Genomic DNA, 17,302 nt, shown 5'->3' on the forward strand with positions numbered 1-17,302 from the left:
ATTTGGTCACATCCTAATACTGCTACACACTTACAACAAGGGGTGAAATGCAAAAGTTTGTGCAAAACTAAAAACCTCCTCTGCACAAGACAAAGGCTTTACAGAGAGTCTAATAATATATTTCCTGCATTACTTTATTTCCTACACATTCATCTTAGTCTTGGCCTTGGGACACTGCTCATTTCCTATTATGACTATGATACTCGGTTGGCAAGATGAGAGAAGGTGAAGTTCTGATTCAACACTTGCAATGCAGGGGTTTTTTGTGGTTTGTTTTTTTTTTTTAATTAACCAATTGCTTACAGCATTTTTGTCTCTCACACTGGTAACAGGGAAATAGGTACAATGGTACATGTCATGGTCTGATAACAAGTATAATTGTTTCAGCTTGAGGGGGATAGCTGCGAAGATTTGACAGGTGTTGAAAAGATTTTCTTTTTTCCCCTTAAATGTTCCTGAGACACAAAACAAAACTAAAAATTTTCCACTATAACTGTAACTTGCCAGTGCTTACCCTCGCACTTACCCAGTAGAGGGGTTCATGATGCAACCCCCTTTATCAGTAGATGCTTTGCAGTTACAGCCCCTCTCCAATGTATCGTGATTCATTCCAAAATTGTGGCCCAGCTCATGAGCCAGGGTGACTGCTGCACCTAGAGGGTTTTCTGAGTGATCCTTAAAAAAACCAAAACAACTAGTGAAGTCGACATACAAAAACAATTCAAAATACACACTCCCCCCTGAGGTCCTATTGCCTGTCCTTTGAAATGTTTTATAAACTTACCAGTTGCAGTTACACTGTTGTTAAATGGACGCAATTTTAAATTCATCCACATATACCAAGTGCAGACTGGGAATTTCAGGACAGGCTATCTGTCCTGGCCACCCAGTTTGCCCCGCACATTAGACATTTGAGACCATTGGGCAGCTTTGAACATCTGGGCCATCTCTTTATTTAGGGCTTAAAATTCCCCTGCTCAGTAAATCCCGCAAGCTCCCAAGACATGGCAGTGGCAGAAAACAGTCACCCAGATGTGGGGTGTTGGAAAGGGTAATCATTTATGGGTGAGGATGAGTGTGATGAGGGAAAAGTTAGAACATCCTTCATGTCAGGAGGCAAATTACAAATGCAGCAAGGGACTTCACTCAGTCTATTTAATATTCTTCAGATTGTTTCTTTAATATCAGAGAGTACAAGGTTTCACAAGCCTTGTAAGAAAAACCAAGTACCTTTGAAAACCTCCTTTTTAAAATGAAAGGACAATGCAAGTCGAAATCTTCAATGGCCTCTTGTTAACACCTATGAATATTCTAAATGTTGCAAGTGTCAAAATTGAAATATTAACAATAATCCTTGTTGAAATGCTGATTTCTGGGACAATTATTTCTGAGAAATTCACTGCATGGTCTGATTACAGGCTGCTGATCAGACTGATGTTTTGGCTTAACCACAAGTAAGAGACCTTTCCACATTGATCATTTTCCTTGAGGGAAAAAAATTCCACTGTACTCATATGAAAGCTTTCCCAAAAGGCACAAACGTGTAATATAAATGCATGATCCACTATTTATCAGTCAGTAAATGGAATTACTATGTACACCTGCCCGCTCTAAAAGCATATATGAATATATTCAGTTTAAATAACTCTTTTAGTATCATCTAAGCCAACCATCAGACTAAAAAGAAGTGAAAGGTAAAACTGTCTAAAACATTAGCTATATATTAATGAATTCCTTAATACATGACTCGGGGTAGATTTAAGAGTTTCTTCTTTCATCTGTCTGCGCTAATATTATTAGTAAATCATTTCTCAAACAGAAAATAAAATAAAAAAGAGAATACAGGCATTCTGAAAACAAGAAACTACTCCTTCTGCATTTGGAATAAACTCAGAAGAATTTTATCTTTTAACAAAGGATCTCTTTTCAGTTTTTCCTGAATTTTAAAATTTTAATATAAAAATCTTGTGACTAACATAACAGCCGGTTTGTGTGCAGTTATATTCTAAGATGCTTGTTTGCTGAAAGAAGCTGTACAACCTGTCCTAGTAAAAGAAACAACAGAGTAAACCTGTTGAGCAAAATAATCTGTAACAATCAAGAAAATATATACTCCTGCATCATGCCTACATGTGGAGATGTCTTATCTAGATACTAGTCACATACAGATTGATTTATCTTTGTACTCATAGTAACTTATGAAATATTTAGAGAATTCAATGTAATTGAACCTGATGTCATAAAAAGAGCACAACCTCTCACTCAACTGGAAAACAATCCAGGACTGAAAATTAAGAAAACAATGAAATAATTCCATATAATTTACCAGCAGCACACTGGAGCGATGCCTTGAAATTAGGGCTATGTGGTCAAGACAGAAACTCCTCTAAGCTTTGAGCTACCTAGACAGACAACAAACTGAGCTCAGTTTTTCTTCATTTTGCCAGTGTCTCTTACTGAACAGAGATTACATTTATTTGAACACCTCTAAAGCTGGCAATTAAAAATAAAAACAAGAATTCACACAGTCCACTCCAAAACTAGAGCAATAAATGATCTGAAATGTAATTTGGGTCTTGAATAGCCAAACAATTATTACAGCCCATGCGGTTCTCATTACTTGTTCAGATCCACTTGGAATGCAATTTTATCAGTTTCTAGAGAGGGTTTTTAAAACAAGGAATGCGACGTCTCAGCAGAAGAGGTTATTTGAAGACAGCATAAATGAAGATTATCAAAGCAAACAGTGACATGTCCCATTTGATACTGAGACCATTTAAGTATCACAAGGACTAAAGAAATGAATAGCAATGTGACTTTGATTTATTCCATCAGGGTCTTTTAAAGTTAACTTGAGCAGTACAAACAGTTTCACAACCACTGAATAAGCAACCGTCTACTGTTAAGATATTATAAGCTGTTGCACAAAACATCCAGCTGCTTTCAGCTGAACTCTGCTTTATTCCACTGAGATTCAGATCAAAACGTAATAATAAAATACTGTCCCCTACAGCTAGAACAGGCAAATGCCCAAATCCTGGTACTTTTCATGCAGTTTCACTCAGTTGTAGGAATAAGTTTCCTAAAACACACTTTTATTTCATTTAAGCAATTCACTGAAATGTAAATGCCTCAGTTCCACACTTGTCCTTTAGCCTAACTTCCCAATAAAGCCGATAGAAATCGGACATGAGAACGCTACATTACATTACAGCAACACAGCAATATTTTACTTTTAAATCCATGAATTTAGTGGGCAATATTCTGAAATAGAATGAAGACTGAATTATGTGTCAAAGACTTGCTTTAATGTCAACTTTTGTTTGGTCTTTCTACATCACATCAGAACCACCACAGTAAAATAAAATTATAATGCTCTTGATACACCAAAAGCTTCTCATACTCAGATGCCTGCTTTCTCTACTTTGAGTTTCTCTTAAAATTTGTGGGAGACAGGGTGTCACCTACCACTGAGAGTATTCAGCCCTGTATAAAAGTAGAGAGGGGCAGGCTCTCAGAGCGGCATGGCAGAGGAATTTAGATCATATAGTAGAGCTTGTTTTCTTGTTATTGCTAACTGCAAAAACAGTCAGGAAAATCAGATCATACAAGGATGACTCCAGTTTTTGTATTCAAATGTTATTTCTCATGCAATCTCTCTATTGCCTCTTCTTTCAGATCAGTTTTGAGAGTGTGGGAGCTTTTTGGTATTGAGTGCTCGGGGTGGGATGGGTAAGAGGTTGGCTGAATTATAAGGATGGCCAAATGTTCAGTTGCCCCATGTTGGAACATTTGAGCACTATAGCCTCCCAGGTTAACAGTTATTCATTCTTCCACTTGCATATCTTCCAAATCTAGAGCTTTCTTCTGTAGGTACTGGTATATATAAAAACTTTTTTTGTATACACCTGAATTAGCCTTTGTTAGCTGGGGGGGAAGGTTGGACAGCTGCCCATTTGGGTTTTGGGGGTGAGTGTTTACTTGTTTTGGATTTGGCTCGTTTTTGAGGATTTGCTTAAAGAACTGGAAAACATTTCTAGTTATGCTGTGCAGGCCTCGGGTTAATTTGCACCTCAAAAGTTTCAGGTCACTGAAGGTGGGAGTCTCCGGGAAACATCACACTCCCCTGCACAACTGAAGCTGCAGCCTGGCCCACAGGGTTTCTCCTGGACATATAAATCAGTCTCTTCTCTGTCAGAGTCCTGAGAGCATTTTAAAGAAATGCTGATTCTTGTTTTCTTGTTATTGGAATGAAATATTTTTTGTTTTTTCTGTTTAAAATGACAGTTTCCAGAGCAAAGAGGACTGACTTTCCAGTAAAACACACTGTAGCGTTTTTTAAAGCTTATGCTAAAAATTAAAAGGACAAAAAAGTCATCATTAAGGGCATCTCTGACTGCAGATAAAGCCAAAGCAGTGACTGCTGGCTTGAGGGTGAAATGGATACCATGGGGCTGTCTGCCTCATGTATACTTTTGCCAAGATTTGGAAGTGCACTGGGAGGCTCCTACAGCTTTTTTTCCTCTTTTCCTCCTTTTCCTTTTGTACCTATCCCCCAGGTACCCAGTGAAAAGCTGTAACAAACACCAATTAGAGACTCAGGTTCTAAAGCGTCTAAAGCTACCAAGAGACTGAAGCCTTTGTCTCTTCTACAATTTTGACATGAATTTCTCCAAATTATGTGATTTGGTTGTTCTTTCCCACTCTTTCCTATACCTCAGCTTCCCTGCTCACCTCGTAAATCCTCCCAGTCTGAACCATCTATACATCATCTTCCACGAATGCACACATCACCCCAGCTTGGCTTCTTGCCTACTTGTCCAAGAGACCACAAAGGAGTCCTGCATTGTGGACCAACCTCATCTTGCACGCTAGTTAAGAAGGAAGGAAATGCAGGGGCTTCAAGGGGCTGTATCTCTGGGATTACCCCCTACATGGATTGTCCTGAAGCAAAAGCCTCAGTGTCCCAGGCTCCAGGTTAGCTCCATGAAGCTTTGAAGGACTGGGAGCTTTGAGATCATGCAAACTCTGAACATTGTGCATTCCTGAGCTCCCACCTCATTTATGTAGGGATCTGCAGCTGAGGTGTCCAGCAGAACTGGAGAGAACCACCACATCACCTAAGGTGCTGGAAATCTAGACAAAGCTGTAGGAAACACAAAGGTTTTCAGCATGTGCAGGCTGAACTCAGAGAACATCTGAGAGGTTTTAGGGCTCCCTGGCTTTCTGCTCTGGAGTTAAGCTCTGAGGTCACCAGCTGAGCCTGCTAGTGGCCTGCAAGCTCTGGGAGTCCACATCTAATTTTATTTAAAGTACTTCTATTGCAAAGTTTAGTTAACGCAAAACTTCTTTCCCCGGCTTTTGCACAAAACAGTTAAAAATTAAAAAAAAAAAAAAATTCTGAAAGAAAATATTCCAGAACAACTTCCAGAAATTGGCTAAGATGTTTACTTGTATGTTCATCATGTCTAGCATCTAACAACAGCATTACCAGTAATATATCTCTGAGAGAGGCTCAGGTAGAATAAATGCTTCTGTTGTTTTTTCTTGTTGTCTGGCAATGTAATAAAACCACTGTGCTGCAAAGACGGAAAATAAGGCCTTATACAGGAAACTCTGTAAATACAGAATAAAATCAATATACTAAAAGATTCAGGATAGACTGCTGTTGCCTGTAACGCTAGTATACCCAAGTGCATAACAAATACATCTTCTGGTTCTCATCCCTCACAGCACCTCAGCACCTGATTTAATGATAATTAGGAGTAGAGGATTCTTGCAAAGACATCATGCTATATTTTAACGCAGTATTTTGATGTTTTTCACTATGGAAACTATCATTTACAAGCAATATGCATGTAGATATAGATAATATTGAAACTGAAAATGGGAAAAATGGGGCTGATGTTCTAGTACAGAATACAGTACTACAATACTTGAGATTGTGTTGCACCAGTTGGGCCAGTTTTGTCTCGTGCTTTTACCACTTACCATGACGACCCCTCCAGACTGCTCTGCAGTGCACATGCTCATTATGGGTGCCATGCCAATGGTAGTCCCTTGGAAGTACACCCCGCTGCAGGAGGGTGGGAAAGGAGAAGAAGAATCACAGAATCACCATGCAGTGCCAAGACACCGCCCTATTATTTTCAGTCCTGTATTTCTGCCCATCTCAAACAAAGATCCCATTTCAAATGTGTCAGCTCCAGACATTTGCAGGTTTAAAACAATGAAAAGCACAGATTAGTCATGTTGACTTGCCGAACTGACAATGACAGCATCTCTGCTACGAGAAAGATCCATTTGATCACTGTCTTTTGGGTTTACTACTGTAACAGGACCCTTCTTTCCTTTCCTTTTTCCCTGACTGAAGTTGGGAATAGAAATACAAACAAAAAAATAATGTCTCTAGCTCAAAGAACGGTATTTTAATGCAGTGGGAAGTTTATATGCTACTTGTTGTAATACACAGCCTAGAATGTAATCATTCCAAACAAAGTATTACATAGTATACATACATATATTATACATAGAGAGTAATCAAATATCTCATGAGGGACAGTTTGGAAGGGCTCACTCTATTCTTACACAGATAATGTAAGAATATCTACATAATGAGTAAAGAGCTCCTTTTAATTAATAAGATGTCAGGTATGTTTATCTGTATAGTATAAAGAATGGTTCATTAATCAAATTGATATCTGGTTCAAGAAAGAGGTGTTTCTCTTATTCACTTTTTTTTTTTAAAAGTGCTTTTACTTTGAGCATGTTTACTCAATTACTTTAATCCAGGAAACAGCAGCAGGGTAAAAGATGTGTATGATTTAATTTTTAAGTCACAAATGCAAACGAATTGCCCAATTTAGACTGCATTTTAAAGTTTACCAAGGTCTTTCTACTAACAAACAGGCTTCACATAGTGGCCCCTTAGCTCTACTTTTGGGGTGAGGGCAGGACTACCTTTTTCAGTGACAATTTAGACTGAGACCAGCTTAAACCGCTTTTAAATTCATACCCTAAGTATTTATCAGCTTATTACACATCTACATGAGTTGCATTCAGGAAAGGCCTACAAGTAACAGAGCTATTGCAGAACTGTGGAAGGAAATTAAGCTGAAGCATCTGCTGAAGGGCTCTGCAAAAGGCTTTTATGTTTGATGTTTGCAGAGGGGAAAGACAAACCCTCAGGAGCACAGATGTACCTCCCAACAGCTTGGCAATTGGGGAAGAATTCAGTAGAGTTATTCTCAAATCACTGAAATCCCAACCGATATTAAATATAGTGTCAAGTCTACCTTATCAGCTGTGCATTGTCATGGGGTTTACGAGGTAGCAGTTTTAGCTTTCTCCAGTCCAGAAACTCATGGAGGCTGGTGAAAGGGTCTTGAGAAATAGAGCACTTATCCATGTCATTCCATACTTCCACTCCGACCAGGGCTACTCGAATATTTAGTGGCCTATAGAACTAATGAGAAAAGAAAAGTAGAAACATGTCTCTAAAACCCACTTTAGAACACATTGGATTAGAATATTTCTACAGAAGCATAATGTGCATATGAATCTTTCTTGCAGAGGCTTAAATGACCTCTTCTCCAGGGCAAAAGTGAACACCTGGCAGGACTGACTCAGACAAAATATTTCCATGACTTACAGAAAACAGTTCTGACCTGACTAAATACCCATAAGGCATTCAAAGACATCCAGAGATATGCTACTTCTCTATGTCCCACCCAAGTTTGGTATCTTCCTTCAAGATGAAACGCTGCAACTACCTCCACATGTCCTTCACTTCTGAACAAACTTGTAATGGCAGATGACTCCATGGCTGCCCTCTATCACTAGCACCAATGCAATTCAAGAGGTAGAGGCAGCTGTGCTGTACTATGGTTGTGGTTCAAAATAGTAACTGAAAGTTTAGCTAGAGTCATCGAGTCTTGCTCACAGCAGATAAAAACAAATTATTTTAGCACTGTGGACTACATACACTATTATCCCACTGGTAAATGGCACAGTTGCTACAAGAGGGGAGCCGGAGCAGCATTAGCAATGGAGCAGAAATAACAATTCTAATGTGAGACTAATGTGAAGGATTCAAGAATCGATCAAGTCCAGATTTGGCTGACACTCTGAGAAAAACATATACTAGATCTTTGTCTTGTTTATATGCATTACAGCCATTTGGATAACATTGGCATTTGCTGAGCATAAATTAAGCATGAAACATAAATATATTATAACGTGAAAAATCAATTTTGAGCAGGTAACATATAAACACCTGTCCTCCAGTAATAAGTCAGCAAGACAATTATGGAAGAGGTGGAGGTGTCTTCAGCAGCTTGGTTTTAATCAAGAATGCTTCTCCTTGAGTTATTACCCTTGAAGTATCACTTGATAAGTTCTCAGCTAAATTAAGACTCCCTCAGTTATAATTTCACTACTGGACTCCTAATTTTTTCTGGTCATACAGCACAACAAAAAAACCCTTTAATTTGTTCAAAAAACACTGTAGAGGACTCTTAGCGTTTATTGTTATTGTCAAGAAATTACTTCAAATACAAAAAAATCCAAATATACTGCTCTCACTTGGCCATCAACTTCTGCTTCCTTAGGCACTGCATATTTTTAATTCTGCCATCTTCCTTGGGCTATATATCTTATTGACCGTGTCTTCACAGGCCCTTTGTTGGCCTTGCAATTGGAACATCCCTTGCTGCTGCAAAGGACTTTGTTCTCCAAATTCCTCCTCAAAATAATCCTTTTTCTATGGGCTGTTCCATATCCCCATTCTCTTCCCAGGTTAATAAAATCCTAGGGATAAATTGTACATCTCCTTAGGAATAGTGCTTCCACAGATATATGCATCCGATATATAGCACAGCAGAGCTCACAGCTTACTATGTTGAAGGGCATACGAAAGGTTTGTTTGCTTTTTGGTTCTGCTGGTGGGAGAGAAGCATTGCTCTGAAATACTGGAGAATTAGGGAAACAGCAGGGTTAGCTCCTTGAAAAGGTGGATGGATAAGGAGATGTGGCAAAGGTTGTGAAAGCTGCTGGCTTTCTTAATTTACTAGTAGAAGAAACTTAAGATTTCACATCAACATCCTTCAGAAAGTGTAGTAAGTTTGGAAAAAGTGAAATGCTCATGTTCTTACCTTATCAACATAGTTCGCAATTTCTATCAGCCTTTGCTTAATTTTTTCCACATCCTTGCCTTGTCTCTGAAACTTGGAATGTAAAGGGTCAATGTACTAGCAGCACAAATATCATAGAGTTTCCCCCCAAGAGCCACCTTACTCTGCCAGCATTGTCAGTGATCTTTGGGAATTACACAGTGCAACCAAAGGCCATCGGCAGACTGCTGTTGGCTTCATGGGACCATGGTCTGCCTCAGAATAAGCACAGGCTATAGGATAGGATTTTGGTTCTCACGAAAAGGTTTTAAAATCCCTAAGTCTTGCATAGGGATCTTTCAGGGACTGATGTTTTGTGAAAAAGAAAAGGCTCTTCTGTTAGCTCTTTCGGCTCTTGCAGCAGAGTGATTGTAATTCCCTAACTAGCAGTGTTCAAGGAAACAAAAAAAAAATGTAAGTAGCAAAATAGTTCAAACCAAGATTTAGATCTTTGGCTGCCATTCAACTCACTGGAACATTTCTACAGCCAGTCCTGGTTACTTGCTTTGAAGCTCTCATTGCAAACCGTCAGGAAGGCAGTCGTGCTTTATGCAATGTGATGGTAAAGTACTGCTTCAAAAGCAAGTGCAGGATCCTACTGTGTCGTCCAAACAGTGATGGTCCCACCGAGGGCAGAGTCAACAGCAATGAAGGTTTAACTAGCTCAAGGAGATCCTGGGCAGTGAATTTGTATTTGCCTCTTCTTCAATTACTGCCAGATATCCCAGTTATTTGAGAGTCAAATTCCTTATGAAGTATTGCAAGAAATTTTACAATTGACTATCAGTGTAGTCCTATCTTAATAGTGCCTTCCATTGCTTAGCCCTAATTAGGGAAGAGGCTTTACTTTTGAAAACCATCACATTACTGTCTGAAGCACATTACTTGCAACACCATGGTAACTGAACTGAGCTACCCGTTTCCTACCCATACTTCCCATAACTTTTTAGTTTTAAGTTTCTTACCTCACGATTATCTGCTACAATAACAAGCTCCACATACTTCGTTGTCTTCAGAGTCTCCCTCTTGTACTGCCAAAAAAGATGAAAATAGTATTTTCTTTTTGCAATAAGTGACCCTTGGAATCAGCTCTGCCTCAGTCCAACAAAGTGCTTGCAAGAGGAGATGCACAGCATCTCAGACTTCCAAAGATTTCACTACATACAAATTTTTATTGTATTCCTTCTCCTCATGGAAGTTTTCCTTTTATCTACTACAACAGAAACAGTCTACATGATACTTAAAAAAGAAAACCCCAGGGTTTGATCACAGCAAGCAGGAAAGTGGTGCAAAGTCTCTCTCAACCTTTCAGCTTTTTGCAGTTGAAATGTTTGAGTTACCTTTCCTCGCAGGAGAATATAATCTCTAGCAGAAAGACCTTTGCTATTTCCAAGTCACGTTTAAAGAAATGATGAGATGACTTTTAGCAAACATTTCACACAATAGACGAACTGGCTACTAAGAAAAATGAGATAAAGGGATATTGAGTGAAGCAGAGAAGAGATCAAGTGGTCAACTGATAAATTATGTAGGAAGAAAAACCCAAGAACAAAAACCACAGAGAAAAAACGGAATGAACTGTAAGTGTCTGGGGAAGCAAACTAATACTCTAAAAACGGAAGGCATACACTTAGTTTTGTATCTGTATATTCATATAAAACAGCTGGTCACACTACTTGCAGTTCTAAATGCAGGTCTAAAAGAATAATAATCCTTAGTTGCAAAAAGATCACTGAAGAAAATTAAATGATTTTGTAACAGTACTAATCACAGCACAGCTCCTCTGCTACCCTAAACTCAAGTGACCTATTAATGCCTGTAGAAGTTCTGTGATTTACAGCAGCTGAGCACCTATTCTATCATTCCTCCCTTTTTTCTGGAATAAGACAATTAGGGAAAAGAGGTCTCAGCAGCATATCTGATCTTCATGCCAGAACTTAAGGAGCTTAAGCAGATGTATGACCTACTAATGACCATGATGTCTTGAACTAAACCAATGCTCTATAACCTAAAACATGACTAAAGCTTTCCAAAGCAAACTGTTCCAAGGCAAACTGTGTGTTCCCCTAAGCTAAGTCAGTGCTGGACATCACCTTCCAGCCAAATTTCACAAAGTTTTCTTCACATTACCAAAGTGCTCCTCTTTGTTATCTGCAGATTAATGATTTTGAATGTTTTGCAAGAAGCGTTGTGTTTAGAGGAAAGTGACAGATGTAACCTTTAGCAACTCTGACTTTCAAACTCATATTTAATAGTGTTACACAGGCTTCAAACTACAGTAACTGGAAAATAGTTAAGTTCCATTCGGACAGTATTTATAAACTGAGAAAGCAGTAAAAGCTATCATTAATGAACTAAACATCAATGATAAAAACACTTCACAGGATTACACTTATTAGGGGGTCTGGCAAGTGAGCTGAGGTAGATATTCCTACAACCTCTCCTGGTATTGGGGTTCTCTGTCACCTTCATGTGTTCTACTGGAGGCAACTGTCACCACCACGGGGTCATGGTGTGTGCATAGACTTGGTGCACATGCCCGTGCCTTGTCTGCCACACAGGTCATCAGCAGTGCCTGGTGATATGTTGGCTGGAAACCAGGACACCAAGTACTCAGCATGTTCCCTCCTGCTGCTCCTGGAACAGCAGTGGATGCAATACAAAGGGCCTGCCATGTCTCAGTAGACTTCAGCAGAACCTACAGTGCTCTGGCAGAGCTCGATTTACCTCCCTGCAAAATATATCAGATGTGAGTGAGATGCCACATAGGGCAAATGACCACGTGGGTGTTGTTTGTGATGGAACTGATATCTCAGACACTAAAAGTCTAACATAAATCTGAAATTTACTATGTGGTCCTGATCAGAGATGTACCCCCAAGGTGCCTTTACTCTTCTTCCAAATGAAGAGTAAAAGATGAGACATGAAAATCCAGGTACAAAGATATAAGAAGAGATCTGTTACATCAGTCAGTTTAAACCATTTACTTTTTACCAAGAGTAAAACTGTTTGGACTGGAGAGAGTTAGCCTGAGAGAAATTGGCTAGCAGGGTATAATCATGTAAACCTCTGGTGACTGACTTGCATAACGAATCCATTCCTGTGATTTGCCCAAAGGCTATGTGCATTCCTTGGATACAATATTTATTTATAAAATATACCTAATTATGACTTCTTTCAGCTTGCTTTCTGCAGCCAACTGCATCAACGCACAATCCATTGCCTGAGTTAATCCTTCAGAATTAAAATGAAGAGTCAATAATACAGCCATGATAAATACACACGATGGGAGACAATATGCTTTGTTCCACTGACTGTTGTCTTTCTCCCCTGCTTCTACCACACCTGATCCTATCACAAAACTGCTGTCCCATGCTGCTGTGGCCCTTCCTCATGCTCCCCTGCCTGGGAATTGGCATGGCTTGGATTCACACTGCAATGTTGCAGCCTCTTTCTCTGTGATCCACTTGCCCCTGACCTGTAATCCACCAGCACCACCAAAATGGCTTTTTTGTGTGGCTACAGAGAAAAAGCCATACTGTAGGGGCTGTCTTGCACATCAGGCTTGCTTTCTGTAGGATCCTATCTCAATGGAGCTCAACTGGAAAATACACTCCCTGCTGCAATTTGAGGGTCCACTGAGTTATGAAATGACCCAGTATTTCTAGAGACCCAGCTGCAATGGGGCAAAACGTGTCTGCACACATCCGCTACATTACCTGACTTGCTCTAGTAAATCTCATGTTTGGATCTGGGAAGCTGAGTCTACTGTTTGTCCCATCATTCATCTGTATTTAAATTTAACTCAAAGGCTAGTCTAACTTTGTGATACATTGATCTCACAGTTCAGCTCTGCTCAATAAGAATTTAGTGTAGGCAGTTGAGTGAAGGGTCAGGGGAAAAAAACAAACAAAAAGCTCCCCCCAAACCTGTCAAGAAACCAAAAATTTTAATCATGCCCTGAACCTGAGACTAGATTTCTGCTTGCTTTTGTCACCCAGTGTAATTTGGAGCAGCCTTATGCCTCCATACTTTGCAGGTCATCTTTATTCAGTATATCCTGACAGTCTACTTAGCGGATGACAACACTGAAATGTGAAAACTCACTGTACACATTACATTTGACAACTTTCAAAATTCATACATTAGAAGTGTATCCAACATATTCATTATGCCTATTGTACCTATCCATATGATGTGACTGTTGACAGTTTTATAATTATCTCTACTGAACCACAGCAAAAATATTTTAAAGATATTTAAGGTGAATTCTGGCACATAGTTGAAGCCATCCACAAAATGTGAGAACCGTGAGGGTAATAGTAAAATTGCTTTGATTGTATCAGCTAGTTGTATGCACACATTTTATTTCAGTTTTCTAGTGTTACATTGATTACTTCAGTGAAATTAAGTCAAAAGTCACGAAGATTTTGGGGAAACCTTAATGAAGTTGTGAAAAGTACTTTCCCAATGTTTGCAACCTACACACATTTTTAGAAATACACTTAGCCCATAAAATGGTATATGCAAAGGCTAATGCATTGGATGTAATATTTAATATTCCTAAAATGTAAAATAACTTAATTCCACTACATAAATAATATGTAGGGATGCCATTTAGGTTGCTTTCCTTAACAATTAATCTGATGCAAAGGCTTAGTAGTACATGCAAGTATAAATCCCAATATGTGACATTTAATAAATGTTGAGGGCAGATTTGTATCATTGTATAATTTCTGAACACCTAAACCAGTCTTTTCTACAATCCTCGTCCAATACGCAGATGAACTTATTACAGTATTTCCTCTTCCCGATTTTTAGCTCATTTAATTTTCTACAGTTTCCATTAGCTAGATGCATTTCACATTAATTGCATTTCTTCCTACATAAAAACAACTACAGTAATACATCTGTAGAATAATATAGTGAGAATTTGTTTTGCCTGCATAAGATACTTTCCTACTAGAATGTAAAGGTTCAAAACCTAATATTAGCAAAGTGTCACAGCTATCATGTTCTCTTCCATCTTGGGTGGGCAAGAATTTTTCCAGACATTGCTCAGTGTTCTTATGGGGTCTTAAATTCTGGCTATAATCGTACATGAACCAAAATACATTACCATAATATGAAACCATAAACTTTTCTGTGCCATCTAATTATCAAAAAGAAAGTAAAAAGCAAATTATGCATGTAGTATCAAGGAAAAGTAATAAAGCTTTAGCAAATCATGTAAGTATATGCTTAATTTTAAGCATGCACTTAAGCACATGATGTCAACAGAAGTTGACTATATGGTTTAATGATTTGCTCAGTAGGGACGCTTTGTAACAAAGAGTTATGGTAGGCAGTAATATGGAAATGCTACCAGAGATGTACTCAGCAAACCAGAAAATAAAAGTGCATCATCCACCTACCCTGCCAGCTTGAGAATGGTGTGATGTGTCATTGTCATCAGCTCTCATGGCAGAGATGTCCAGCTGGTGGCCACAAGATCCCGGGGCTATTTTCAAACTCTCTGCTCGGTAGATCTTGTGTTCACTTGTAGCACCTTCTAATGGCTCCAGAATGTAGCTTTTGTTTTCAAATACAATAATTCCCCTGCTCCAGAAGAGAACAGAGTAAGATCTATGGTTTTCAAGAGCTAACGTATGTTTGTCTACAACAAAGTTACAACAGATTTTAATGACAGAGTATGAAAAAGCAAAACACTGATTTACAATGCCATGGTCGAGTGGAGCAGGAAACATCAAAGCTGTGTATTTGTCACTGCAGCACACTATACTTTAAAAGAAGCAGTGGCTCAAAGAAAATTTTCCTTGTTTGAAGTGCTGTACTGTAGAGCAAAATTGTATTTGTGTTTTACGTGTTTTCCATTCTGCCAGTGATGCATTGCCATTGCTGAGTGGAGTCACAATGTGTGTGCTTCTGAGGACCCATGGCAAACAGTAATGAACAGAAGCATGGTGAAATGCTTTTGTAAGAAAAGGTACAGAGTGAAAGTATTCATTATGATCTGCAGCGTGCATTATACCTTTTAAACCAAATGCTGAAGCAAGCATCAATTCTGCCAGATGAAAGAGGCATTGCAGTATCAAAATGGATTATTAAATATTGCACAGTGGGGCAGCAAAATGAAGCTCAGATATATTAAGCAGTGGATTCCTGCTTAACTCATTTTACTACCCAAAGTAATAATTTCTACAGCAATCCCACCTGGTCTCTGAGGATCTCAGATTTTCCATCAATGAAAATCTGCACTACTTTAAGCTACAGTATGAAAAGAGGAAAGAGGGGTTTAGGAAGAGATACAACACCTTGCTCCAGGAAACATGTGGAAGAACCTAGGACACATAGCCAATTCTGGGCTTCATGTGCCGCCTCCTAACCAAACACCGCTCTCCCTGTATACTCCAGACAAGTCATCAAATAAAAACCATGCTTGGGTTCTTGTGTTGGTCCTGTCCAATTATTCTGAGCTGCTGCAGTAAACCAAAGTTGACAAAAGGTTGAGTATCTTTCCAGTTCCTCCTGCTGAGGAAGCTGCTGGCATAAGGCTGCTCTTTCAGCTCAGCACAAGAAATACAGGTAGTGTGGTATGGGTGTCCATGGTCTGTGCATGCTGGAATAGGATTTCTGGTACTGTATGGCATAAAGTAGGATGATCAACAATACTGCTGGAATTAGTAATTATAACTGCAACTGTAGGACCACAGAGTAAGAAGACTGCTCTACTGTACATCAGGACTGGCACAGCATAGGAAGGCATGAAGTAGGTTTACAGACAGGGCTCAGGTAGAAGTTACTGTAAGAGAAAGGAATTTAATATTCTGTGTCTAACTTGCAAGTGTCTAACTTGCATCCTGAGCACATACTGCCAACCACACAGGAGCGTCATAGATAATTCCTACATCAAGCTCGACATCAGGTTTTGTTGGGTAACTGTGTGACCAGAGAAAGGCACCCTTTAAAACCCATTTCTCTTCTCTAAACTAGGGATAAGAATTTGCTTATGGGATATTGTAAGCATTCATCAATTAGACACTACACTGAATAGTGCACTGCATTACTAATTTCTTCATTGTCTTTAAATTATGAAGGCATTAATCCCTAAGCACTGGCAAAGGTTCAGCAGCAATAATTACAATCTACCTACCTGGAATTCCATGAAACTTTTAATTGGTCAAGGCATTCTTCCTCAACTCGTCCTCTAAACTGCTCTATACTGTCTATATATGCTATTAAACAGCAGTAGTTTTCAGCCCAAAGCTGGCTGTATTTTATTAATATGACTTTTTGGTGCATAGGAAGTGTCTGCTCTTTTTATTTCTGTCTGTACTGCAAAAAAGGTAAGATGCTACAGCCACTGTGAGACCGATACGGGTGTCTATACAATTCTTCTGCAGAAAGCTAAAAAAAGAAAAAAAGGAAAAAGAGGAAGGACCCAGAAGCAGGTTAATGACACCATAAAGACTGATTTAAAAATAAAAAGTAAAATTATTAGGAAAAAGCTGCCCTAGCTATTCTATTCTTAGCAGGATATGATGAAGAAACTCAAAGTCTTTGGCCTCCTAACCAGTTAACTGAAATTTTAATTCCAAGCTGCCTGCACAGTTTTGCTACAAAACATCACTAACATCAGTTCAGCCATGCCAACAGATGACCATTTTACTGTTAACTGGAACAGCTAGAAGTCCAAGAGAAAAAAAAAAGACTGGAAACCCATGATATTAAAAAGGCTGTGCAACAGCATTTCCAGGAGCCTGCTTTACTGATCTGAACCAAGAATCAGGGTCTGATAATTCATTTGTAGCTTCCTTAGTACTCTTGGCAAATCAGGTAAGATATATTATTTACCCATCACACAGGCATGCTGGGTATGATGGATCACAGTTGGAAAAGCAGGACTGATTTATCACAGCAACCCTTGCAGCTACAGCTAGGATACACTATAGCATGCATGACATATGAGAAACCTCCGAGCAGGTCATCCCATGATTTGAGTAACCTTACACCCTACAGTTCTGAATTATTTTCAGATCTGTCTTACTCCTTGAAGAATTTAGGAAACTAGGACAACATATTCCCTTTACTCCGATAATCAGCAACTCTGTAATCAGCACAATCAAATATGG

The 17,302-nt window shown here is 39.0% G+C and overlaps 1 protein-coding gene across 2 annotated transcripts in view; it reads right to left on the minus strand.

Moving 5' to 3' along the window:
• Nucleotides 1-17,302, minus strand: part of ADAM12 (ADAM metallopeptidase domain 12) — a 190,167-nt gene that overhangs the window by 51,292 nt on the left and 121,573 nt on the right. The window contains exons 6-11 of one of the 2 annotated variants that reach the window (XM_009277959.1): nt 14,585-14,768; nt 10,136-10,201; nt 9,153-9,224; nt 7,296-7,465; nt 5,992-6,076; nt 527-675 (exon numbers count right to left, since the gene is read on the minus strand). In XM_009277959.1, coding sequence (XP_009276234.1) covers nt 527-675; nt 5,992-6,076; nt 7,296-7,465; nt 9,153-9,224; nt 10,136-10,201; nt 14,585-14,768 — 726 coding nt within the window. The remainder of the gene's footprint in view (nt 1-526; nt 676-5,991; nt 6,077-7,295; nt 7,466-9,152; nt 9,225-10,135; nt 10,202-14,584; nt 14,769-17,302) is intronic. The other variant, XM_009277960.1, reaches the window with a different exon arrangement.

The sequence above is a fragment of the Aptenodytes forsteri genome, unplaced genomic scaffold (assembly GCF_000699145.1).
Source record: "Aptenodytes forsteri isolate BGI_AS27 unplaced genomic scaffold, ASM69914v1 Scaffold15, whole genome shotgun sequence".
Lineage (NCBI taxonomy): Eukaryota > Metazoa > Chordata > Aves > Sphenisciformes > Spheniscidae > Aptenodytes > Aptenodytes forsteri.